Here is a 26,386-nt window from a genome sequence, read left to right on the forward strand (position 1 = left end):
CCGAAGGCCGGGAGTCACGTGAGGGCGGGGCCTAGGGCAGCGGCCTGAGCGGCGGCGGCGGCGGCGGCGATCGCGGACGGCAAGCTGGGCTGCCGGGCTCCGCGGGTCCCAGCCATGGGCGGCGAGGACTACTACCTGGAGCTGTGCGAGCGGCCGGTGCAGTTCGAGAAGGCGAACCCGGTCAACTGTGTGTTCTTCGACGAGGCCAACAAGCAGGTGAGCGGCGCCCGCAGCGAGGCCCGGCGCCCGGGCGCCTAGCGTCGCCGTACCCACGGTGCGCGCACCGGAGTTAGCGCCGAGTGCCCGGTGTGCTGTGCGGGGACAGCGACGGGTGTGCCAGTGCGTGGGCGGTGCCAGAGTGCGAGCTGGCTCTCAGAGGGTCAGACCCAGGGTCTGGCCTGCTCCTGAACGGTGCCCTGTTTGCGCTTGCACTTCCTTCTTAAAATTCGTCTAAGCACCTACCCAGAAACAAGCCCTGTCGGTTTGCTCGATGAATCAAGGGTGTGGTGCGGTTAGCATGAACCCTGAAAGGTTGAGTCTAGGTCTGTGCAAAGCTCTGGCCATTAACGTTGCCTCTTCCTCAGGTTTTTGCTGTTCGATCGGGTGGAGCTACTGGAGTGGTCGTGAAAGGGCCAGATGATAGGAATCCCATCTCTTTTAGGTAATTTGTCCTTTCCAGAACAAAATTCACATACAAGCACTGGGGTTTTCTGAGTCACAGAGTTGGATCATTTCGTTCGCGTCTCATCTAAGCAGCCAGGGATGGAATCCCGTGGGTAGGAAAAGCAGTGGGCACCTGTGGCCGCAGTCTGGAAACAGGGCAACTGTCAGAGTGAATTGTGGGGATCAGAAGTTCCCAGGGCACCTGCTTCCTGGTGCGCACTTCTGCTGTGCTGGGCCTGGGGACTCAGTTCTTCATTTATCCCAGGGCTTCCTAGAGTTTTTGCTGGGCGGAGGAAAATCCAGTCTTCCTCATGTAATGGGGAAAAATCAGGGTTCCCACTGAGGTTAAAGGGACAGACCGGCTGTCCCACTTTACGTGAGTTGAGTGAGTGTGGTTGACAGTGGCAATTCCTTCATAAACAGTCCCATCAACTCTTAATTCTTTTGAGCGCAGTAGCAGAGAGAACGTATTGCTTAGGGCCTCAGTTCAGCTGTGGCCCAGGCTTATACTCCCAGTCCTCTGGGAAACTGAGAGAGGTAGTTTGCAGGTTATCAGTCAGTCTGCACAGCATACTAAGACCCTGTTTCAAAAAAACAAAACCAAAGAACAAAAACAAACAAAAAACCGTATCGCTTTTAACATGTGCCAGCTGTTGGAAGCAGAAAATAGCCAATGTGGTTTTCTTTTAATTCCTTGGTCAGCACACACTGACGGTGGCAAACAGGTGGAGATTTTGTGTTAGCCTGCGCCCTCTCCAGAGCCCAGACTTAAAGCAGGAGAGAAGAGGGTCAGCAAATATTGTTGGCCAGGATAAGCTCAGTGCTAGAACCTTGTTCAGGGTGTGGGGAGGAGCACTTAAGGGATACAGCTTTGACCTCAAGGTGGGGTTGATCGAGGCTTTAAGGCAGGAAGGGAGTGATTTCTGGTTGGAGACTAGACCTAGGTAACACTGAACACCATGAAAGACCATGGTGCTTTGGGGAATTCTAGGTCAGGGAAGGGCAGGTGAAGACATACCCAATGGCAGGGCCTGTCAACATTTGCATTCCCTATGGGGTCAGGGCTTTCCCTTGATGGTGAAAATCTGTCAGGTCAGGGGTGGCGAGGTTACCTCAGCATTTGGAAATAATGAATGTCTGCATTCCTGATGTTGTCAGGAGCAGAGACAGCAGTAACTCTGAGAGACTATGTGTTACCGAAATCCACTGGGCTCTGAGGTGCAGCCTTCTTGTGGACAGCCTTCTTGTGAGAAGTTAGAGGGTGAGATGTACCAGTGAGAGACGGAAAACTGAGGGGGAGATGCCAGTCCTAGGCTACATTTCAGGGTTCTGAGGAGCTTGAAGTTTTGGTAGGATACAGCATTTAACTTGTGCATGTGTGCATGCGTTTTTTTTTTCCTGTCCTCTTGTGTTTTGAGACATGGTCTCATTGGCACATTAGCATGACAAGTGACCCATAGGGGGCCCGCTTGTCTTTGTCTCCAGCACTGGAATTACAATGCCACAGTGTCTACATGGGTTTACATGTAGGAGATCACACTCAGGTCTCTGTGAGCCAACTGAGCCCAAACATGTCTTTTAAACAGCTTTATTGAGTTATAACTGGCTCACAGCATGCTGCACACTGACTATATAGTGAGATATTTATACACCCAGGAAACATTACTATAATGATAATGAGTGTGTCTCTATCCTCCAAGGTGTCCAGCAGTTCTCAGGTGATGTGTGTGTGTGTGTGTGTGTGTGTGTGTGAGTGTGTGTGTGTGTGAGATCCTAATTCTCCAGTCACTTGGCTATGCCCTCTGTCCACTTCACCAGCAAGTTGTTGTCAGTAATTTGTTCACAACTTCAGAAATGCAATTCCAACATTAGGCTAGGGCTTGCTGCTTCCCAAAGAGTTATGTGACTTTTTGTTAATAGCAATGAGAGCTAGAGTTCAGGGCAGTTTCTCTCTTAACATGTTCTTTCTTGTTTCAGAATGGACGACAGAGGAGAGGTGAAATGCATTAAGTTTTCTTTAGAAAATAAGATACTGGCTGTCCAGAGGACCTCGAAGACAGTGGTAAGACAGCTTAAAGCAGCCCCAGGGAGAACAGTAGACTTCTGCTTGGAAGAAACAGAGTTGCTGAATTCTCGTTGTCTCCTCACCCTGAGGGATCCAGTCATGTAGGGATGTTGAGAGCATTTGCAGATGTGCTTAGCATCAGTCTGACTTTAAAAACAGGGTATCTATCTTCATTATATAAAATGCTGAGCCAGGTGTTGGTGGCTCATGCCTTTAATCCCAGCACTTGGGAGGCAGAGGCAGGCAGATTTCTGTGAGTTCAAGACCAGCCTGGTCTACAATAGCTAGTTCCAAGACAAACCTTAAAGCCACAGAGAAACCCTGTCTCAACCCCCCCCCCAAAGCTGAGTGCTATCATGGCATTTTCATACATGTGTATTATGTTCCATGCTCATGTCCTGTGCCCCCAATGCTGAGTGTTATCATGGCGTTTTCATACATGTGTGTTATGTTCTGTGCTCATGTCCTGCCCCGTTACCTTCTCCTGTCTCCTCTCCTCCTGATCCCTCTCCTCCTTCAAAGTTGTCCCTTTTCTACAAATAAATACTTGATTGATGATGTGTAGGAATGTTTTGCCTGTATGTATGTCTGTGCAGTGCCTGAGTTGTTCAGAAAAGGGCAAAGGGTCCCCTGGAGCTGGAGCTACAGGTGGTTATTTGTTGGGGGAAGTCCTGTGCATTTGTCAATAAAGTACTGTTGAGCCTATAGGGAACCAAGATAGGAGGGACTAGGAGTCCAGGAGAACTCTGGGAAGGAGAAACACAAGAGAGTCGAGATGTAACGCCATTGGGGTAGGAAGCCCGGAAACCTCTCCGGTAAGAGACATAATTAGATTAACAATTATGGGGTAATTACTTAAGTCAGAGCAAGCCAGTAAGAAACAAGCAAAGGCCAACAGCTTCATAATTAATACAGCGTCTTGTGTGTTTATTTGGGGACTACAATGCGGCAGAGCCCAGGCGACTGGCGGGTGATAAACCAAAGCGGCTAGCAAAGAAAAAGCTTCTCTTAACAGTTATTAGCCGCCATGTAGGTGCTGGCAATTAAATTTGGCTCCTGGAGCAGCCAGCGTCTTAACTTTTGAGCGGTCTCTCCAGCCTCCATTTTTTAAAATGTAGTTTGGATTGTCCTGCATCTTTGTGTTGCTTGCTAACTGGCGACGTAGCTGTGTGACGTAGTAGTCTTATTCAAGTCACTTCTACCGGTGTCTGTCATGTCTGCTCGCTGGGTTGGTTAGGAATAGGTAGTCAAACATAGCTGCAGCAGCTTGATGGCACTTCATCTCTTGGAAGCATCACCATCATCCGCCTTGGAACGGGATGCAGTGGTAATTTAGCATAAAGGAGCTCCTGGCTTTGCTCCTAGCATCATATTGATCATATTGATCAGTTGACCAGTACTGTTCATTCAGTTCACTATTGCCCTCTGTAAAGCAGTGAAGAAGCCGTTGCGAAGATAAGCACACCCGTGTGTTTATCTAATTACTTTTTTAAAGATTGATGTATTTATTATGTATACAGTGTTCTGTCTGCATGTATGTCTGCACGCCAAAGGAGCACCAGGTCTCATTACAGATGGTGTGAGCCACCATGTCGTTGCTGGGAATTGAACTCAGGACCTCTGGAAGAGCAGCCAGTGCTCTTACCCGCTGAGCCATCTCTCCAGCCCCTATCTAATTATTCTTTATCAATGAGAAATTGGGAGTCAGATATCAGGGTAAGAATGTAAATGACCAGAGAAGCGGCGGTGAAGTAACCTCTCTCTTTTGTTCTTCCATCCAAAAGGCTGAGACTCTCTCTACTATCCTTCCTGTCTCCTGTCTGTCCTCAGTCCTCAGTCCTCCAAAACATCTATGGTTAATTTTGGTCAGCTAGTGGCTAGCTCTGCCCTCTGACTCAAAGCAAACTTTATTGTCAGATGCAATCAGAGTATCCCACCACAGCAGACCCCAGAGCTTGCTGCTGCTTTAGTGTTATATCTTCAGAAAGCCTGGGGAAAGCCAGTACTTTCCCCCGATGTCACTAATTTGAGGCATTTATTTCTTCCTTCTTCCTTTCTCCTCCCTCCCTGTGCTTCCTCTTTCCCCTTTCCTTCTGTTTCTCCTCCTCTCCATTTCTCTCCCAAAAGCCTCCTTTTATGGCCCATAAACTTACGACAGCCCATGTTGGTGTTGAACTTAGAGTCTCTAAGCGTCAGCTTCCTGTGTGCTGAAATCCTAGGCGTGAGCTGCCAAACCTGGTTTGAGGGATGAATTTTCAAAGTCTGTTCATGAGTTCCAACTGAGTATTTGGATGGAATCTTTAGCTGACTGATGCCTTAGGGTTTCTATTGCTGTGAAGAGTCACCGGAAAACATTTAATTGGGGTGGCTACAGTTGCAGAGGTTTAGTCTGCCATTGTCATTGTGTGACACGGTGGCGTGCAGGCAGACATGGTGTTGGAGAAGGAGCCAAGAGTTCTACATCTTGATCCACAGGCAGCAGAAGCAACTGTGTGTCGTAGTAAGTGTAGCTTGAGCAAAAGAGACCTCAAAGTCCACTCCTAAGTCACACACTTCCTCCAACAAGCCACACCTCCTAACAGTGCCACTCTCTCTGGGGGCCATTTTCTTTCAAACCAGTTCCAACTGAAATTTTCCCTTCGTTCTTTTCTGTCTTTCAGGACTTTTGCAATTTTATTCCTGATAACTCTCAGCTGGAATATACACAAGAGTGCAAGGTACAAGGGGGGGCAGGGTGGGGCGGGGTGGGGTCTTGGGGTGGGGCGGGGCGGGGCCTGCAGCTTCCTCTGTTGGTGGGTGGTGGAGGCACAAGCTGGGATTCCCATGTGGGGAGATGTCTGTGTCGGTGATGAGCTGCAGAGGTGGGGGGGTTCAGCTGTCACGCTGGGCCGTTTCCCCTGTTGTGGAATTCTGTCCCCAGCTGTAAGTGGAGGGATGCAAGGGTGAAGAGGTTCCCCTCAGTGCTGTGTGGGCTTCCTCACGACACTTGCCGCCTGCATTTTGTTTGTCTCAGGCCTGGGGCCCGCCAGCCCTTCTTGTGCTGTTCTCTGAAGTGCGCTTCCCTTGACGACTCTCCTCCCTTGTCCTTACACTATGTAGGTGTAGACCCCAGTCTGTCAGAATCACATCAGCAGGGTGTAATAAATGAGGCAGAGAGAGCTCTCAGGGCAGCTGGGAGACTGACCAGAGCTGTCAGTAGCTGGGAGTAACTTTGGCCCATAATTATTCTTGGTTAGCAGCACTCAAGATGGGGTGGGAGGGGCCTCCACCACTTAGCCAAGCTCCTCCCAGCCCTTCTGGTGCTATAAGTATGAAACAGCCCCTTGGCTGAGCCCGCTGGGCCGGGCCGCCCTCGCTCAGGCCACCCACTCTGTGGACTCAGGCTGCTGGAACCCGTCTTGACCTGTATTCAGGTCTTCGTGTTATTGTAATGACTGGGAGATGTCAGCAGTTTAAAATCAGTGCTGGGATCTCTGCGCCTTGGGTGTTATCTTTTTGTAAAACTCAGGCTTCAGAAATTTGGGTTAGGACCAAATCAGGAAAGCTGTATTTAAAAGAGCATTTGAGCCGGGCAGTAATGGTGCACTCGGGAGGTAGAGGCAGGCGGATCTCTGTGAGTTCAAGGCCAGTCTGGTCTACAGAGCGAGTTCCAGGACAGCCTCCAAAGCCACAGAGAAACCCTGTCTTAAAAACAAACAAGCAAACAAAAAGAACATCTGAATCCCAGAATGTGGTAAGTGAAGCAGCAGGTATGCAGATCAAGGCCAGCCTCTGTTATAATAGTGAGATCTTGTTGGGGGACGCTTGTCAATGAGTAACCATTCTGAGAAAGTCACTAATAAGTGACAGTGACATCTGAGCACTTGAACTCTGGAAGAGAGTTGTGCAACCTTTCTATTAGAAACTTTGAATTTTTTAAAACTACTATATTAACTTTATTTGTGTGTGGTATACATGTCCCCGCAGGTCAGTGGACAATGTGGAGTGTCTTGTGTTGTGGGATACTTTGATTGCACCCTGACATTCCCGAGACTGCCAATAAATTTACCTTAAATCAGAGGTTAGAGCTAGCTACTAGCTAACCAGAATTAGCCATAGAGGTTTTGGAGGACCCAGGACATATAGAAAGACACAGGAAGTAGTATGGAGAGGCTTAGAAAGATTCTTGGCTCCTTTGCAGGCCCTTTTGGATCAAGGAAGGAGTGAGGGGAGGTCACTGGTCACTTTCTCACTGCTTCTCTGATCAATGAGGTTTTTACCCTGATATCTGACTCCTCAGTTGTATTTAACAATAGAACAGTGTAAGCAGTCTGTCGGTCCTCTGTGCTCTCCATCTTAGACCCTTGGGGCAGGTCTCTCTGAACCTGGCTGGTGGCCAGCAAGTCCAAGAGACCCTCCTGTCTCTGCTCCCCCGACCACAGTGCTAGGGTTATGGCTACTCTTGGTGACTTTTGGGTGTGTTGGGGATTTGAACTCAAGTCCTTGTGCTTGTGTGCTCTTACCCACAAAAGGCATCTCCCTGGCCCCTTCTGTTAATTTTTTTTTTGAGATAGTGTCTCATGTAGCTCAGACTGGCCTCCAACTTGAAATGTAGCCATGGATGGCTTCGAGTCCCGGATTCTTCTAGGAGCTGGGATTATAGGCATGTGCAACCACAGCCAGCTAAAAACAGTCTTTCTGTTATTCTTCCAGACCAAGAATGCCAACATACTAGGATTCTGCTGGACCAGTTCTACGGAAATCGTCTTCATAACGGATCAAGGCATTGAATTTTACCAGGTATTGTACTGGTTTGCTGGAGAAAGCAAGGGCACTTTGGCAGCCTGTGTTGTACACAGGGGTTCTGGAACCAGCCTCTTACCTGAGGAAACATTATATATACAGAAAGCAGAAGTTGCAATGGTGGGACTTTACACACTCCTTCCCCCTTCTGTACACATTACTATTATTATTATGATTGTCTTTTACAGAAGGGGGACTCCTGCATATAAACTTCTGCAACCCAGTTTTTTTTTTTTTTGCATAGCTGTATGCTTCAGCTGTTGTTCCCAGAGTTTGTTCTGAGGACAGCGCTGCTCTGGATGATCTGCCATTACTGTTAAAGGATGTCTAGCTCAGTTTCACTATTTTATCATTACAATTAGAAAGTTCAGTGATTCTGCTCACACATTTCTTCATGTTCATGTGTGAAACAGTACTTACATTTGTTGTACAAGTTTGCAGTTTCTTTCCTTTCTTTCTTTTTTCTTTTTTTGAGACAGGGTTTCTCTGTAGCCTTGGAGCCTGTCTTGGAACTCACTCTGTAGACCAGGCTGGCCTTGAACTCACAGAGATCCGCCTGCCCCTGTCTACCGAGTGCTGGGATTAAAGGCATGCACCATCACCGCCAAGCAGTTTGCACTGTCAGTAGCAGTGTGGGAATTTCTTTTGCACACTGTTGTGGCCCTGATCTTGTTGCTGTATAGATAGTTGCCATCTCAGAGAAAGTTCACTGTCCTGCTATCACAGAGGTTCTCAACCTGTGGGTTCTGACTCCTTCAGTGTTAGACAACCCTTTCACGGCTCATCTAAGGCCATCAGGAAACCCTTATGGTTGTGGGGGTCACCATAACATGAGGAACGGTATTAAAGGGTTGCAGCTTTAGGATGGTCGAGAACTGTACTTGGAAGGCTTTTCTCTGTCTTGCCCTGTCCCACTGGACCTTTTCTCTGCCCACCAGGTCCCCACAGCTGCTTACAAGATAACCACTATATATATATATATATATATATATATATATATATATATATATATACATACATAATTGTTTGGCCAATGGCTTAGGCTTATTACTGGCTAGCTCTCTCATAAATTAACCCATTTCTACTAATCTGTGTTACTACATGATTGTGGCTTACTGGTGATGCCCTCCCCCAAGGCTACATGGCATCTCCTCAGCTCCGCCTACTTTTTCTCTATATCTTTCTTTGGAATTCCTGCTTAGCTACATTCTCCCTGACCATTGGACTAAAATAGCTTTATTCATCAACCTTTCTCCTTTCCCCAGCCTACAACCACTGTCATTGGACTCTCAGTAAGTGTGACTGTGTTCTTCTTCGCATAATAGTGGTTAATACAGTACTGCCTTTTTGTGGCGGGCTTATTTTATTTTGCCTTGCTGTCGAGGTTCCTCCGTGTTGTTGCTTGTGGCAGGATTTCCATCTTAAGGCTGGGATACAGTCACTGGACTTCTGTCAACTCATCTAATGATTGGCATTTGACTACTTCTCTTTGTTTTTGTGAATTATATAGCTGGAATATATTGTCACAATTCTGTTTCTGTTGTTTTAGATGCATATGTCAGAGTGGGATTGCTTCTTCTGGTAGTTCTGTTTTAAAACTGTTTGGTCAACTGCTAAACTTTCCCGTGGTAGATCCTCGTTCCGTATCAGAAGTGTGCGGGGCTCTAGTCATGGTGGATCATCATTCTGTAACAGAAGTGTGTGGGGCTCTAGTCGTGGTGGATCCTTGTTCCGTGACAGAAGTGTGCCAAGCTGTAGATCTTCCATACTCCTTGCCAGCACCTGTTACTGCTGTCCTGAGGTTCAAACCCATGGTCTTCCACATGCTGGGCAAGCTGCCTGGGAACTCCTGGCAATCCCCCTCCTTCAGCTTCTCACTGTTAGATCAGAGTTGTCGCCATGCTCTGGCAGTCTTGTGTTTGTTTTGCTAATGTCTGTCCTAATGGACACTGCGCTCTCACTGGGGTTTTGACTTCTTCTCTGATGGTTAGTGATGTGGAATACCCTCTTCCCACAGCTGCTAGAGTTCAAACCTAGGGCCTGCTACTAGGTAAGGCTTCTGCCGGCCTGGAGCATGTTTTTATAAGCCATTATATCTTGTCTTTGAAGAAATCACTCTGGCAGCTCTCTGCCTGTTTCCCACTGGATTATTTGCATTTGAGCAGTTGAGTTGTAGTTTGTTTGTGTATTCTAAAACATCAGGTGTGTGATTGGCAGTGTTTCTCCCTGTCTGTGGATGGTCTTTTCTCACTGGTGATAGCAGCCTTTGATGTACCTCTCTGTCCATCTTTTAATATGTTCTGTGGCCTGTAGATTCTGCCTCTATGATCTCTTAACTGGTGGTAACGTGGAAGGTATTAGGATCTTTCAGTTTCATTTTTTTTTTCTTGAGATAGGGTTTCTCTGTGTAACAGCGCTGCTGTCCTGCAGTTTGCTTTGTAGACCAGGCTGGCCTTGAACTCAAAGAGATCCACCTGCCTCTGCCTCCTGAGTGCTGAAATCAAAGGAGTATGCCATCACTGCCCGGCCTTCAAGTTGTAGGCTTATGGATGTCACGAAAGCGATTAGAATTGATGGAGATAATGTGCCTAGTGTAAGTGGCATGTGGTGCTCATGCTGTGGCCTTTGCTCTAGGGCTGCCAACATTGAATCCATAAATGGAGAAGGGGAACCCTGGATACACTGGACACAGCTGACAGAGGGGCTCCTTGCAGTCATCTCTCTCTCTCTCTCTCTCTCTCTCTCTCTCTCTCTCTCTCTCTCTCTCTCTCTTTGAGACAGGGTTTCTCTGTATATCCCTGCCTATCCTGGAACTCACTGTGTGACCAGGCTGGCCTTGAACTCACAGAGATCTGCTTGCCTCTGCCTGCCCAGTACTGGGATTAAAGGCATGCGCCATGATCACCCAGGCCCCACGGTCATCTTTAAAACTCTATCTGTGCTCAGTTAAGAGCGATTGTTGCACTTTCAGGAGCGTGGTGGCGACAGCCATCATCTGTGACTCCAGTGCCAGCGTATTCAAACCCCCTCTGACTTTCCTGGTCACCAAAATGTACATGGTCCACATACGTGCATGCAGGAAAAACATTGTTATACATAAAATAACTGAAAAAATCTGTTCTCTTGTCATAGTCTGCTGGTCCTAACACGGTGACATGGGTCAGCACTGGCCACACAGGCCTGATGATCTGAGTCCGGTCCCTGGAGCCCTAGCGTAAGGAGCAAACTGTCTCCCAAAAGTTGTTGTCTTCTGACACAGTATGACACACCCATGTCCACACACATAACTATAAAGAAAGATTACTCCAGCATGCTCCTTATGGTTTTCAGTGTGTGGGATCATGCCACAGTGCACATGTGTGGGGGTCAGAGGGCAACTGTGGGATTTATTTTCTTCCACCTTTTCGTGGATTCTGGGATCAGATTTCGGTGAGGCGGCAGGTGCCTTTACCTTCTGAGCCATCCTTCTGGCCCGGTACATACTCTTCTCTTGTGAGGCTTGGACAATGAGGTTCATGCCTCGTGGCCTTGATTTCCCTCATGGTTCTCGAGCATGTTCCTGGGTGGGCGCTGATGCCTTGAGTCTGTGCAGTGTTCTTAGTGTGACAGAATATGGAGAGAACATTTAGACCTGCCTAGACTCTAGAGGCTGCACTGGCAAAGTCTGTAACAGCGGGTTAGGAAAGGGTTAGGCTGGGCCCTGGTACCAGGTGGGGTGCAGATAGAGCCTGGCTGCTCATGGGAAGGTGACTGACCCAATGCCCGAGGTTGGGGATCGGCTCATGTTGACTGTTGTCTGCTTAGTGAAAGCCCACGGTTCCTCACTCTTTGGTCATGGTGCCTGGGCGTATAGAAGCTCAGCTCTGGTTGTAATTGCCATCCCACCATTCCCAGCCTCTGTCAGCTTGAGTTCCTCATCTGTTACGTCATGCTGTCTGTCAAGTGTAGTAAAGAGCCTTGAAAAACACTAGTACACGGTGCCGTAATAAATAAATGTAACAGTTACCCGTGTTACCTGTTGGCTAGATTTACTTGTCTTTTTGGTGGTGTTGGGATTGAACTGGATCCTCACACATGCCATTCAAGCTCTCTACTGTAGCACAAATAATAAAAACCCAGAGACAGACATTGGGGCTGAAGATCAGAGAAGCAAAGTGACCGACCGCTAGAGAGTTCTCACCTCTACCAATGCTCAGACCGAAGGGCGATCCTGTCCTCGGACTGCACCGCTCTCCACCAAACCTCAGACTGCACGGAGCTCCTGTCTCCTCCTGTTTTACATTCCTCTCTAGTGCTGGGATTAAAGTGCTGAGATCACCTTTGTGTGAGTCTGTTTCTCTTTTAGACTGGATCAGTTTCCTGTAGCTCAGGGTGGCCTTGAATTAACAGAGATCTGTCTGCCTCTGTCTCCTGAGTGCTGGGATTAAAGGTGTGCACCACCACTGCCTGGTCTCTATGACTGTCTGGCTTTGCACCCTGATCTTCATGCAGGCTTTATTTGCTAGATCATTTAAAAAAGAAAAAAACCAAAAACAGCAACAACAAAAACCACCACACTACCACTTAGGTTCGCCCCTAACCCTCAGTGGGCTTTTGTGCTTTTTTTTTACCTAATGTGTTATGTGAAGATTCCGTTCTGTTTCTTGACCTTGGTCCCAGGTGTTGCCTGAGAAACGAAGTCTCAAACTCCTGAAGAGCCACAACATCAATGTGAACTGGTACATGTACTGTCCGGAGAGCGCCGTGATCCTGCTGTCCACCACAGTCCTTGAAAATGTTCTGCAACCTTTTTATTTTAGGGTAAGCATGAGCCCCATGCCCCTTAAAATAACTCCCCTGCCCCCTTCCCTAACCCAGCTCTCCCTGAAATGAACCGTCCTTAACATGAACCTTGCATCTCTGACCACTAGAGGGCACACTTCACTGTCCGGCTAGTTCCAGGAAGGGCTGGCTGGGTCTGTGGAGAAGGATCAGAAGATAGAGTGTCTTTGTTGATTTCATGTAGAGCAAACTAAAACATGGAAAGAGTGTTTGTAAACTTTCCCGAACTTTCCCCCAAACAGGCTGGAACCATGTCGAAGCTTCCCAAGTTTGAGATTGAATTACCAGCTGCACCGAAGTCAAGCAAACTTAGCCTTTCAGAACGAGACATTGCAATGGCGACCATGTATGTTTGTCTTCAGAAGGTTCCTTTTTGTAATTACTTTTAGTGACCTAAGTAATAAGGGTGTGTTAGGAGCTTACAGTAAAACCCTTAAATAACAAGGACTTCCCCTTTTTTTGGTTTTTGGACTTGAATTTAGCAAATATAGAAAAATCTAAGACCTTTTGCCACTTTAAAAAAGTTATTTTTAATAAATTTTTAATATTTATTTTTATGTATATGTGATACCAGTATGTATATGTATGCACCTTGTGTATATAGTGCCCACAGAGACCAGAAGAGGGCATCAAGTTCCCTTAAAGTAGGGTTAGAGATAATTGTTAGCTGCCCTGTGGGTACCCTGTTGAGCCTGGGTCCTTTGGAAAAATAGCAAGTGCTCTCAATTGCTGAACCATCTTTCCAGTCCTGGCGTTTTCTTTTTGTTGTATTAGTTTGTGGTCTAAGGATGATTTATTTATTTATCTATTTTCACTTCTCTTGTCTGACACAATGACAACATTGAAACAACTTCAATGAAACATATTTTAAAAATTTTTTTATTTCTTTGAGACAGGGTTTCTCTGCATAGCCCGGGTTGTCCTGAAACTCACTCTGTAGACCGGGCTGGTCTCGAACTCACAGAGATCCACCTGCTTCTGTCTCCCAAATGCTTAGGTTAAAGGTGTGCGTCACCACTGCCTGGCCCTCAAAAAAGTATAATTTTTAAACCTCTAACAAACATGGAATGGAATTTTTTATGTGGAAAATTATATAACTGCTTGGAAATACAGATAGCTCAAGTTGTAAGTTTCGTACTGACAAGTGGCAAGCAAACATGAAATTGATACAAAGAACCCTTTTCTACCCTAAGTCTCTGCTTCAGCAGTTACCACAGTTTAGCTCCAGGAGCTGACGGTATGACTTATGGTACCTAGCATGTGTAAGATTCTGACATTCATCCCCAGTCCAAAAACAAAAAAACAAAAAAAAACAATACTAAACTGTTTCTGGCTCTCTCAGTTTTACAACTTAACTTGTAAACATTATTATTATTTTGGTTTTTCAAGAAAGGGTTTCTCTGTGTAGCTTTGGAGCCTGTCCTGGAACTCACTCTGTTAGACCGGGCTGGCTTCGAACTCACAGAGATCCTCCCGCCTCTGCCTCTTGAGTGCTGGGGTTAAAGGCGTGCGCCACCCTCACCAGGCTAGTATTGTATTTTTTAGTAGAATGTACTTCCCCCTTTTCCTTTCTGAGAGCAGAGAAATGAGCGCAGTCCTGGCTGCAGTGACGGGGGCCTGTTCTGTCCCTTGTCCCTTTGGTCTCCTTGTCACCATGGCAGGCCCAGTGCTGAATTCATTGCTGGGATAGAAGAGCACATTCCAGAGCTACTCACAGCAGCATCCATGAGGTGACGACTACTGGGAAGAGTGACTGTCCTGTCCTTTTGTTACGGGATATGTCTTCATACTATGAAAGAACACACAAAGATAGAAGTGAAATAATGTCACTTGTCCTGACGCTGGCCTGTGTTTCTTCCCTGCTTCGGAATTTAGTGCGTGGCTTTGTGGCTTTCTTCCAGAAGACCGTAATCAAACCATACATGGAGGAATTTCATTACCCCTTGAAGACAGGGGCTTACATAGCCTAGGCGGGACTGGAACTTGTTATGTGGTCAAGATGACCTGGAACTCTTGATCCTCTTGAGTGTCAAAATTATGAGCTAAACCACCATACCCAGTTTATGCCATGGTGCGTGTTCAAACCCAGAGTTCTGTGCAGCTAGGCAAGCCTTACTCTACCAACCAAGTTACATGCCCAGCTCGGAGGAGGAGGGAGTTTTAAGTGGCCAGATGTGACTTGTGTACCTCTGTCTCTGCCTAGATATGGGCAGCTCTACGTCCTCTTCCTGCGACACCATTCTCGGACCTCCAATAGTGCGGGAGCAGAGGTGGTGCTGTACCATCTCCCACGGTATGTCTGCCGCCTCACGTTCTCTTCCCACTCTGAGTTTAGAGTTGAGCTAAGGCTTGCTGACCTCTTGCCACAACCTCTGGGCTTTCTTACAGAGAGGGCGCATGTAAGAAGATGCATATACTGAAGTTAAACAGGACGGGAAAGTTCGCGCTAAATGTCGTGGACAACCTGGTAGTCGTCCACCATCAGGACACAGAGGTATGCGTCTTGTGCAGGAATCCATGCTGTTGTCTGTTCCGGGGCTCTTTTTCCAGAGACAGGCTTCCTCTCCGTAGCTGTGGCTGTGCTGGAACTCGGATCCACAGCTTGCTTGGTCGAGTGCTTGCCTAGTGTGTCCCATTCCCAGATTAAAAACTAGCTGTGATGGGCACACTTGTTACCCAGTACTTGGGAGGTAGAGGCAGGAGGGTCTGAAGTTCGAAGTTTTTCTTTGCGATATAGTGCACTTGAGGGCAGTCTGGAATACAGGAGATCCTGTCTCAAAAGGAACCAAAGACGTTAGAAACTTGGAGAAAATATTTGATTTGATGTTTGGAACTCTTACTCAGTTGAGCCTGCTGTGCTGGGACTCTGCTTTAGATCCCTGGTGTCACTTGAGTCTGTGGCCCTTGTCGAGTGTGTAGGTGTAGATAACAGTATTTGATGATGCTGGGCCCGTCAGTCTAAGACAGCCTTCTCTAAATGGCTAACTGAGCACCTGGGAGCAGGCAAGCCTCCCCTCCCTTGCTTTCTGGGGGTGGGGATGGGGTCACACTGCTGTCTCTGTCTCCCAAGCTGCCTCAAGATGAAGAGGAAACCATCTGCCTGTGTGTGTTTCTCTGCCTCCTTACGGAAGCAGACCCCAGTGCAGGAAGCCTTTGTGAAGGTGATGGGAGTGGAAAGAAGAGTTGGAATGAGCAGCAGTCCCCCCTGCGTGCGAGCTGCGCCGTGGGGTGGGTCTAGGCAGAGGCTTCCAGACTGACGTGTGATGCATTTCCCCTACTCTACAGACCTCAGTAATATTTGACATCAAGTTACGGGGAGAGTTCGATGGCACGGTTACTTTCCATCACCCTGTGCTTCCAGCCCGATCAATTCAACCGTACCAGATCCCCGTGGCAGGTAAGAGCAGCTCATGGGTCGGCACTGCTGTCTTCCCCACGTGGCCACATCCCTGCTGGAGTCGTCAGGGGTCTTGTGCAGGATGGGACAAGGAAAAGGGACTCCCAGGTCTTCTGTTCTCAGAGGGACGTTTGTTTGGGGGCTGGGGATTGAACTCGGGACCTTAACCTCACTAGGCAAATGTTCCACCACTGAGCTACATCTCCAGTCAGTTTGTTTTATTTTACATAAAACTGGCTTCCGCTGCCTCTCTGAGCTGGTGGTGTAGTCGAGAAGCATTTTATACAAGGAAATCTTCCCTTGGAGAAAATGGCTTTCCTTCCCTTGGAGAAAATGTCTTTCCTTCCCTGGGCCCCCACCAGGGTTTCTCTGTTTAGCCCTGGCTATCTTGGAACTCGCTCTAACCCAGACATATGCCAACCTCTGCCTCCCAGTGCTGGGATTAAAGGCGGCCTCTTATTGTTGATAATTCCTTAGCATTTCTGTTTCCCTGGTTCTGTGACCCTAGAATTAAATTCAGCTGATTGAGGCTGTTATTTTAATGGGGTCACATGCCTCTTTACCTTTAACATTCTGTGTTATAGTTACTTTTTTAGAATTGCTTTTTATTGTGTTTGTGTGCATCTGCATATGAGCATGTGTATGGGTGCTGTCAGAAGTGAGAAGAGGGTTCTGGAAATGTCTCTGAAAGAGGAAGCGTGTCAAAGCTCCCCTCACTGTGGTTGATTTTAAAGTTTACTTTTTAAATGTTTTATCGGTAGAGTGTTTGCCGAGTGTGTATGTGTGCACCACATACATGTATGGTGCATGAGGAGGCCAGAAGAGGTTGCTGGATCCCCTGAAACTGGAGTCACAGACAGTTGTCTACTATGTGGGTGCTGGAACCAAACCCAGATCCTTTGCAAATGCAGGAAGCGCTCCTAACAACTGAGCCAAACCCTTGTGTTGGGTGATAGTAGATGTGGCCAGTGCTCACAGTAACAGCTTACAGGTATGGTTCTTGAGTTTATTCCAGATCATTCCTCCTGCTAAGGTTGGGGAGGAAATCAAGGGAGTAGCAGGTCAGGAGTTGAGAAAGAGATAACCCCACTCAGGACAGAATCTCCAATGTTACTGTATTTCCCCAGTTTTTCAGGAGATGCAGTGAGTTAGCTGATTGAAGTCCCGAGTCCCCCATAGTTTGTTTCCTTAGGTGGCATCCATGTCTGCTGGCTGTGGCAGTTGCTCAGTCTGTGATTTCTTGTGCTTTTTATAGAGACAGTTGGTCAGTCAGTAAGCATTTAGCATTGGGGTGGGTGGCCCATCTTGCTGGCTCAGCAAAAGGCACAGAGGGAAGGAGGAGGCCATCAGACACCTGTGTGCTTCCTGGCATCTAGCTCAACTGGACAATAACATGACCAGTAAGGAACAGATGATGGCAAATGATTGACTGGGGAAACCCGTGACTCTGATGCAGTAGTAAGGAATCAATACAGAGGCTAATTGAAGAGGGTTAAAGTGTGGGGACCACTCATTGATAGTAAGAGGTCAAGAATCCATGGGCTCCTGGGCTTCGAGGTGTCTGGGTGGGTAGAGCATTAGTGAGTGATGGCCTTTCATGCTGTGATTCCTGCTGGACCATAAGCTCCTAGAAAAAATCCAAGACTTGTGCCCACCAGGTACTGACATTGGAGCTGATTTTGAGAGAGGTGTTGGTTTTGTCTTGTTGAACAGATGGCTTTTGTTTGGCTGTGTGAGTCACCTGGGGTCTCTGAAGACTGAACTTCCCAGGCTCTGCACAGAGCCATGGCGTAGACAGTGGAGTTTCCTCTTCAGTGCGGTGTGCAGTGCTTTCCTGAAGCTTGTCTGCCTGTGCACGGCCCTCATCTGGGTGTGTGTGTGTTCAGAGTGACCATCTTACCGAGGCAGCTCATTAATGCTCACTGCCTTCTGATGATGTCTGGGTAATTGGTACAGACCTGGGAGCCCTATTTCCCTTGAAGAGCATGACACATAGGCAGCAGAACTGGTTGGAACTGGTTGGGATGGGTCCCTGTCACGTGAGGCAGGAGGTGCTTCTTGGTGAGTTCTCTTATGCCTCAGTTGCTCAGTGCAGTGCCGTGGGTAGTGGAGCTTGTCTACATGATTAACCCACAAGCCGTCTCCATCTGACCCGCCAGTGCGTCTGGTGTCTCCATCTGACCCGCCAGCGCGTCTGGGTATTCCTTTCAGTCACCCTGGTCAGTTGCTTAGGGTTTTAATGCACACATTTAAATGGTGACGTGTCATCTCTGATTGGAAACCTGGGGCTGGAATCATGGCTCACTGGTTAAGAGCTCTTGCTGCACTTGCAAAGGACCTGGGTTTGGTTCCCAGCACCCACATGATAGACAACTGTCTGTGACTCCAGTTTCAGGGGATCCAACAATCTCTTCTGGCTGCGTCAGGCACCATACATGTATGTGGTGCACACATACACACTCGGCAAACACGCTACCCATAAAACATTTAAAAAGTGAACTTTCAAACGCCTCCTCTTCCTGGGAATGCATTTGCATGGACTGTAGGTGACACTGTCTTCTTCCTGGGGACACATTTGCATGGACTGTAGCTGACTCTGTCCTCTTCCTGGGGACACATTTGCATGGACTGTAGCTGACTCTGTCCTCTTCCTGGGGACACATTTGCATGGACTGTAGGTGACACTGTCCTCTTCCTGGGGACGCATTTGCATGGACTGTAGGTGACACTATCCTTCCTGGGGACACATTTGCATGGACTGTAGCTGACTCTGTCCTCTTCCTGGGGACACATTTGCATGGACTGTAGCTGACTCTGTCCTCTTCCTGGGGACACATTTGCATGGACTGTAGCTGACTCTGTCCTCTTCCTGGGGACACATTTGCATGGACTGTAGGTGACACTGTCCTCTTCCTGGGGACGCATTTGCATGGACTGTAGCTGACACTGTCCTCTTCCTGGGGACACATTTGCATGGACTGTAGGTGACACTATCCTTCCTGGGGACACATTTGCATGGACTGTAGGTGACACTGTCCTCTTCCTGGGGACACATTTGCATGGACTGTAGCTGACACTGTCCTCTTCCTGGGGACACATTTGCATGGACTGTAGGTGACACTGTCCTTCCTGGGGACACATTTGCATGGACTGTAGGTGACACTGTCCTCTTCCTGGGGACACATTTGCATGGACTGTAGCTGACACTGTCCTCTTCCTGGGGACACATTTGCATGGACTGTAGGTGACACTGTCCTTCCTGGGGACACATTTGCATGGACTGTAGGTGACACTGTCCTCTTCCTGGGGACACATTTGCATGGACTGTAGGTGACACTGTCCTCTTCCTGGGGACACATTTGCATGGACTGTAGGTGACACTGTCCTCTTCCTGGGGACGCATTTGCATGGACTGTAGGTGACACTGTCCTCTTCCTGGGAATGCATTTGCATGGACTGTAGGTGACACTGTCCTTCCTGGGGACGCATTTGCATGGACTGTAGCTGACACTGTCCTTCTTCCCAGGTGTGTCATTAGTGAGACAGGATAGTCACGTCCTCCTGCTGCTCACTTAACTGTAGTCTAGTAATGTCTGCTAAGGCAGTACGAAGTATTTCTTTTCGAGTCTGTTGTAGTTCTTGCAGGATTTCCTGGCTGCCTGGTCACTCTTGTGTTCTCAATTTGTAGGTCCTGCTGCTGTGACCAGCCAGTCTCCAGTTCCCTGTAAACTCTGTATCCTCACAAAGGCGGTGTCACTGTGCACAAAAAGGCTGTGTCCTCACCTACTCCATACAGTCCTGGGAGCTACTCCTGGGGAAGCAGGCCTTTGGTGGCCTCAGCATGTGGGGGCTGGGTGAGGGCTAAGTGAAATGGGGTTCGCCTCTTATCCTATTTTCCCCGATTTGAAATTTCCTTTAACGTATAGACTCTTCATCATGGATCGTCTTTCAACCAGACATCATTATCAGTGCGAGCCAAGGTAGGTCTGTGGGACATTGTCTCCATAGAAAAAGTGTGTGCTGACTGTAGTTAGTCACAGCCAGTGTGGTTTCAGTCTTCTACGTGACTCCTCCTTCATTTTTGAGAGTGGGATTGTGTTTCACCTTATACTCTCCTTTGTAGGGTCATTTTTTTTATTTTTATGACCATGTGTGATTCTTATAACTCAAGTGACTAAGAATGGCCAGTCCATTCTATTCCCATGGCCATTTCAAAAAGCCGTCTTGTAGTGAGTGGTGCAGATTCTCCCCTCTGACCCCACCTCCCATGTAATTCTGCCTGAGATACTCCATCGTTTGTTCTGTCTTGCTGGTGATGCCTCCTTCAGCCCGTTGTCTCTTCCTAGATAATCACCCGTGGCTTTGCATCTGAGAGCTCGGTATTAATCTTTAGACTTTTTGAGGGTCTCCCAGCCTCATCCTCTGGAGGGAGTTAGCCTGAATGCCACACCCCCACTGCAAGCAACTGCTCTTCCATATGTCAACAACACTGCTAGATTCGGAAAGCTGAGAAATTGGTCCCTCAGTTATTTTTGATGTGACACTCCTTTCTCCCATGGACCTCTGAGAAATGTGGCACCAGGTTGCTTGTTAGTACATGCGTAGCTGAGTGGATGGGATTTCACCGACAGTTTGCGGAGTTACCTGTTGCACCCATGAGCCAGTACAGGAGAGACTAAAGTACACCATACTCAGCTAGGGAGTGAGCTGCTGTCCTTGTCTCCATGGAGATAACAACTGGTGTGACTGTAAATGCTGCTCTTCACTTGTCATGAGGAATCATCTGTTTGCTGAGAGAGCGTGACTCAGTTCTCCCACAATCAGCCACCTCCCTGAATGTCCTGGCTCCATGTTGATTAGGAAACGAGGGACACTGGCTGTGTAGGCCAGGTTGGCCTTAAAAGTCAGAGAGCACTTTAATCCCAAGTGCTGGTATTAAAGGCATGTACCATCATGCAGTCCTTAACCTGAAGAGGTCTAGGGGGACTCTTTGTTGGCTTTGGCTCTGGCTCGCACTATATTGCTGATCTTGCTGCCTCTTAACTCCTAGGTTACCTCTGGAACCTCCAGGTGAAACTTCAGCCCATAGTCAATCTCTTGCCAGATAAAGGGAGGTTGATGGACTTTCTTCTCCAGAGGAAGGAGTGCAAGACAGTCATCCTGTCTGTCTGTTCACAGAGTAAGTGGACTCATCCTCCCCACAGGTCTGTGCTCCCAAGGCAGGCTTTCTTTCTCTGTGTAGCTCTGGCTGTTCTGGCTCTCACTTTGTAGATCAGGCTGGTCTTGAATTTAGGAGATCTGCCTTCTGAGTGCTGGGATTGAAGGTGTGCACCACCATCTTTCAAAACAATATGAATTCTACCTGTGTGCATGTGTGTGAGCACATGGTGCACAGCTGGATGTCTGAGGACAACTTACAGAGTCTGCTCTCTCCAGCATGGGGTCCTGGGATTGAACATAGACAGTCAGGCCTGGTGGTGCTTGCTTATCGCCTGCTCAGCTGTCTTGCCAGGGCACCCCACCCCATCCTTCATCTCTGTACTCAGGACTGCATGCTTGAAGGATGGATTACTTACCCATCAGAAATGTTGGGAAATACGCCAACGACCTGTAGGGATTTGGGGAAAGCAGGTGGCCCAGGGGAAAGCTGATGGCACAGCCAGTGTCCTTTAGTGACACCCACCTCGCTGGTTTCCTCCTGTCACTGAAAGGGATCCGGACAGATTTTGAGGTGTTGGTTCTCTAAAACATTTCTTTGAAGGTCCTTTAAGTCAGTGTTTTGCGTTGGTCATCCTTTGAGATTTCCTTGTCACCGCCACACTGAGATTCTGATTACAGTGGGTCCGATTATATGTATTGTCCTTTCCAGTGCTGACCGAGTCAGACAGAGCCACGCTGCCGGTGATAGCCACTGTTTTTGACAAACTGAACCATGAGTATAAAAAGTACTTGGATGCTGAGCAGAGCTACACGATGGTAAGTTAGATTGTGAAGGAGCCCCACCATACAATGTAGGTGAGATAGCACAATGTCAGAGGTTTGATGCATGGCAGGCAAGGTGACAGTGGTGTACCCAGAGTCCCTACCTGCTGCTGGCTTGAGGCTTCAACTCAGTACCTTCACTGTTTCTGCCTTTTAATATGTGTTGAGCTTATATGTGCATATGTTCTTGGTCTGCTTCTATTCTGTAGAAAGAAAATCAGCCTTGGCTTTGGCCAGAGCCTGCGCTTGGCAAATTAGGTGTGATTTCCATCATGGCTGCCCCTTCTTCCCTTCACTTTAGCAATATTTACAAATGTAAGGCTATCTAGAGGAAAGTATGGGCGAGGTATGTCCAACGTATGAAAACTCGAGTAAATTGTAAGATTATTTTTATTTCAGATACTTTTTTTTAAGACAGGGCCTTGTTCTGTACCTCTGGCTGGCCTAGAACTAGGTACGTAAACCAGGTTGGCCTTAAAATTCAGAGAGTACTTTAATCCCAAGTACTGGTATTAAAGGCATATACCATCATACCTGGCCAAAATAATGTATTGAAATTTGTTCTCTGACAATTTCATATGTGTGCAGTATGTTGTTTACTCTAACCCCACACCCTGTTATCTTCCTCCTCCCCTTGTCACCCCCTCCTCCCTACAAGCCTCCTTCTCTTTTTTGGGGGGACAGAGTTTGAAACAGAGTTTCTCCGTGTAGTTTTGGAGCCTGTCCTGGAACTCCCTCAGTAGACCAGGCTGGCCTCAAACTAATATTCATTTGCCTCTGCCTCCCGAGTGTTGGGATTAAAGGCCTGTGCCACCATCGCTTGGGCTAAGTCTCTCTCTCATTTGAATGGCTGTTTTGTGACCGATTTTAACGCAGACTGTGTGCACAGGCTTGAAAATGTCCATTGGAGCCTGGCTCACTGATGGGTGCACACCTAAAGGCCATGACCGTCTGTCCCCCCAGATTCCATCAGTAGCCAGTAGTTTAGCAGGGAGGGTTAGGGTCCTGTGAGCTCTTCCCAGAGCTGTGATTGACGACCTCCAGGCCCAGTACATTGCAGCTGTTGTGGGATCATGCCTGTCATAGCTGTGTCAAGTCTATAGGTAGCATTTTGCAGCCCTTCCCCGTGTTTTGGCTTTTACATTGCTTCCTCTTCTGTGATGTTCTCTGAGCCTCAGAAAGGGCTGAGTATTTAACAGTCAGTTGTTCTCAGCATTCTGAGCAGCCACATCTCTGCATTTACTATCATTTACTGGCAGGACCACAAAAAGGTTTATCTTAAGATTAGCAAAAAAGGGTATCCTAGGATACTGCCACCATCAGTATCCTTGAGGCATTGGTTCCAGTTAATAGACATCAGATGATGAGTGAAAGGTTGGGGAATTAGCATGGCTTATACTGTACAACATTTAGTATTTGTGGTTTCTGAAGCAAGGTCTGCGACGATGGGAGACATTTCTTCCCATACTGTGATCATGAGGCATGAGGAACAAGCTATACACACTAAAGTTGAGTCTGTTCACTAGGGACACAACTGGAGCAGCTCTGCTCAGTCTTTGGGGACTCTTGGTCACCGGTGAACCCCAATCACACTGGGTTGTGACTGTGGCCTAGATGGAGTAGAAATATAGATGGGTGAGGCCCTGGATCCATTTCAAACACCACAGAAATGAGTAAAAAATTCCAGCATAGACCTAGTGGAGGAGTCATTTCTTTACTGTCTAGTAGAGCTTTATAAATGAGGATGTAGCTTGCCAAGAGTAAAGAAGGAAATCAGATCGGTTACAAGTCTTCAGAGGTTAGAAAAAGCGCGACTCTGACTTGCTTATTTAATTCTGATCTCACACGAATCCTGGAGTGTTTGCCAGGGGACCAGCTCTGCTTTCGCAAGTTTTGGTTGGCTTGTCAAGAGTCTTGCTCATGTTAGGTTTGTGTCTAGGAATTCAGTCTTGGGTTAACTGTAATGGGTGCTGTTCCTGTGGAAGATGATTAAGGTCACAATCTGTCTCTAGGCAGTAGAAGCAGGGCAAAGCCGGAGCAACCCACCCCTCAAGAGGCCGGTGCGGACCCAAGCAGTGGTGGACCAGTCTGACGTGTACACACACGTCCTGTCACCATTCGTGGAAAACAAGGTGCGTTATGGTTTCTGGTCTGAATGGGCTACTGTGGGGCAGCAACAGGACTCACACTGTGATTAAATTGGTGGGACTGGGAGAGAGCCTGGGGTTGTCAGGTTGGCTTCTAATAAAGACCTGGTCACCCGTATGTATGGTTCACAAGGATTTGTCTAACCCCAGCACAGCACAACCCTGGACTATACTGGGGACCTGCAGCCCCTTTTGCAACTGAAAAGACCTTCTTTCTCGTAGGAGATGCCGCACAAGTTCGTGATAGCTGTGCTGATGGAGTACATTCGTTCTCTGAACCAGTTTCAGATTACAGTACAGGTACCTTCAGGGCTATCTGCCATCCTAGAGGAGTGAGGTCACAGCATGCTTTGTCAGGCTCAAGAGCTGGCTTTTTCACATGCAGACCCAACATGGCAGTTGTGTTTAGTGGGGATGCGAACTTTGGTTGAGAAGTTACCACTAAGCTCTGGCCTGGGAGTTGCGACTGTTGCAGTGCTCAGCCAGCCATGGTTGGCCGACTTGGTAATGTCCTTTACCTGCCTTGTGTTCTAGCATTACTTACATGAACTTGTCATCAAGACACTTGTGCAGCACAACCTCTTCTACATGCTCCACCAGTTTCTGCAGTACCACGTGCTCAGCGACTCCAAACCTCTGGTCTGTACCCCTGGGTCTTCACTTTGGTCGTCACCAACACCGTCCAGTGGTGACCTTTCAGCTGAAGCTAGTTGAACCCTGTCTTTCAGGCCTGCCTGCTGCTGTCCCTAGAAAGCCTTTACCCTCCCGCCCACCAGCTGTCTCTGGACATGCTGAAGGTAACTGCTCCGCCACAGCTTTCGGGGTCACCAGATCCCTCCTATGGTGGCCCTGACCGCCATCTTTCTCACTTACAGAGACTGTCAACAGCAAACGATGAGATAGTAGAAGTTCTTTTATCCAAACACCAGGTGTTGGCTGCCTTAAGGTTCATCCGGGGCATTGGTGGCCATGACAACATTTCTGCACGCAAATTCTTAGATGCTGCCAAGCAGACTGATGATGTCATGCTCTTCTATACCATATTCCGCTTCTTCGAACAGCGAAACCAGCGTTTGCGAGGGAACCCTAACTTCACACCAGGTGAGGGGAGGCCCGGGGTGACCGCAAACAGGAGCATACTCGTGGTGGGAACTTTCCTAAGTTCCCAACAGCCCTCTGAGACTCAGCAGGGGAGTATTCAGACAGAATTCAGGGGCTGTGGACATACTGTTTCATATATGATCTTGAAGTATTCCTTAAGAAGTAAATAGTAATAAGTCAGATGCAAGGGAGGACAAGCTTCAGTTCCTGTGTGTATGTATATGTATGTATGTGTATATGTATGTGTGTATGTATGTGTGTGCATGTATGTATGTATGTGTGTGCATGTATGTATGTATGTGTGTGCATGTATGTATGTGTGTGTGTGCATGTGTGTGTGTGTGTGTGTCTGTGTATATTCAGTGCAGACAGCAATGAGTGGCAGGTCAGGTTGCTTGCTCATCAGTCTACCAGGGCAGTCGGCTGGGGCTGAAGGCGTGGGCTTTGCAATACAGACTGACAGTGATCTCAAACTTTAGGAGGATGAGGTATTTTATTAAAGAAAAATAAGTTAAAACCCATGAGCTTTCCTGCATTTCCTTCTTCCCACCCATAACTAGCTGGTGACTGAGGCTACATTTTCCCCACAGGAGAACACTGTGAAGAACATGTCGCCTTTTTCAAGCAGGTTTTCGGAGAACAAGCTCTAATGAGACCTACAACCTTCTGAAGTCCTTTGATAGTTTTTAAATATAAAAATGTACAAAGTTAATTTATTGCATTAATAAAGCTCTTTAAACTACAAAATGTTGTAATAAAGTACCTACAACACCCTCAAATGTTGCTTAAAAAGCTGTAGAATGTGAGTGGTAGCTAACTCCTGAAAAAGGAGACAGCATAACTGACTGGCTTTTCAAAATGGCAACTGGGTCACGTTCACAGCCACCCAACTGTCCTTCCTCTTGCCCAAGGTAAGTTTTGTTTGTTTTCTGTTGTCGTCCCTTCAGTGTCCATAATACTGCTTCACAGGTCACAGGTGCATTCCTGAGTTTAGAAGTGTGGGTGGAGCTGCATCTGCCACGTCGGTGACACAGCCTAACGCCTGGAACAACCAGCACGCAGCACGGCCTGACAGTACAGCTGCCGTGCAGAAACTTGACCTCTCCATAGACAAAGTCTCCAACGCCCGTTACAAGGCTAAAAGTTGAGCAGCTGTTCTCGCTCTGTCCCTTTGTATCGCTCTTGAGTGCTGTGTCTTTTAGCTTTATTTACGGACGGTCCTATGTGAGACAAAAGAAAGAATATAAACAATGTCCTAGATATGGAAGAAAGCCCCTGGTTTTGTTGGTTTTTCTGTTTTATTTTGTGTGCAGGTGTTTTGCCTGTATGTGTGCCAGAGACCAGAAGAGGTGTCAGATTCCCTTAGACTGGAGTCACAGACAGTTGTGAGCTGCCATGTGGGTGCTGGGGATCAAACCTGGATTCAGT

General features: G+C 47.7%; 2 protein-coding genes across 3 annotated transcripts in view; one reads left to right on the top strand and one right to left on the bottom strand.

The window, feature by feature from the left end:
• The first annotated feature begins 15 nt into the window (after nt 1-15).
• Rmc1 (regulator of MON1-CCZ1) lies at nt 16-25,705 on the top strand. 2 transcript variants are annotated; one of them, XM_005065377.4, is made up of 20 exons: nt 16-216; nt 585-661; nt 2,641-2,725; nt 5,389-5,445; nt 7,421-7,507; nt 12,170-12,310; nt 12,574-12,677; nt 14,535-14,624; nt 14,720-14,825; nt 15,617-15,728; nt 19,417-19,461; nt 19,655-19,708; nt 20,779-20,907; nt 21,598-21,704; nt 23,723-23,842; nt 24,080-24,157; nt 24,392-24,496; nt 24,586-24,654; nt 24,733-24,958; nt 25,549-25,705. In XM_005065377.4, the coding sequence occupies exons 1-20, from the start codon at nt 115-117 to the stop codon at nt 25,626-25,628; spliced, it is 1,974 nt and encodes a 657-aa protein (XP_005065434.1). In that variant the 5' UTR covers nt 16-114; the 3' UTR covers nt 25,629-25,705. The 2 variants fall into 2 exon arrangements, with proteins under 2 accessions (XP_005065434.1, XP_021090715.1); XM_021235056.2 differs by lacking the exon at nt 585-661 and having other exon boundaries at nt 77-216.
• Nucleotides 25,433-26,386, bottom strand: part of Npc1 (NPC intracellular cholesterol transporter 1) — a 49,193-nt gene continuing 48,239 nt past the window's right edge. The window contains exon 25 of the mRNA XM_013124233.3: nt 25,433-26,178. Within this exon, the coding sequence (XP_012979687.1) occupies nt 26,096-26,178 (83 nt within the window). The 3' untranslated portion in view covers nt 25,433-26,095. The remainder of the gene's footprint in view (nt 26,179-26,386) is intronic.

The sequence above is a fragment of the Mesocricetus auratus genome, unplaced genomic scaffold (assembly GCF_017639785.1).
Source record: "Mesocricetus auratus isolate SY011 unplaced genomic scaffold, BCM_Maur_2.0 Super-Scaffold_100015, whole genome shotgun sequence".
In the NCBI taxonomy this organism is placed as follows: domain Eukaryota; kingdom Metazoa; phylum Chordata; class Mammalia; order Rodentia; family Cricetidae; genus Mesocricetus; species Mesocricetus auratus.

Bases quoted from the DNA above. Each gene is read 5' to 3' on its own strand.
- Rmc1 (XM_005065377.4), top strand. From the start codon at position 115: ATGGGCGGCGAGGACTACTACCTGGAGCTGTGCGAGCGGCCGGTGCAG. The intron at 12,311-12,573 runs GTAAGCATGAGC...TCCCCCAAACAG, and splicing joins TGCAACCTTTTTATTTTAGG to GCTGGAACCATGTCGAAGCT. The intron at 24,959-25,548 runs GTGAGGGGAGGC...TTTTCCCCACAG, and splicing joins GAACCCTAACTTCACACCAG to GAGAACACTGTGAAGAACAT.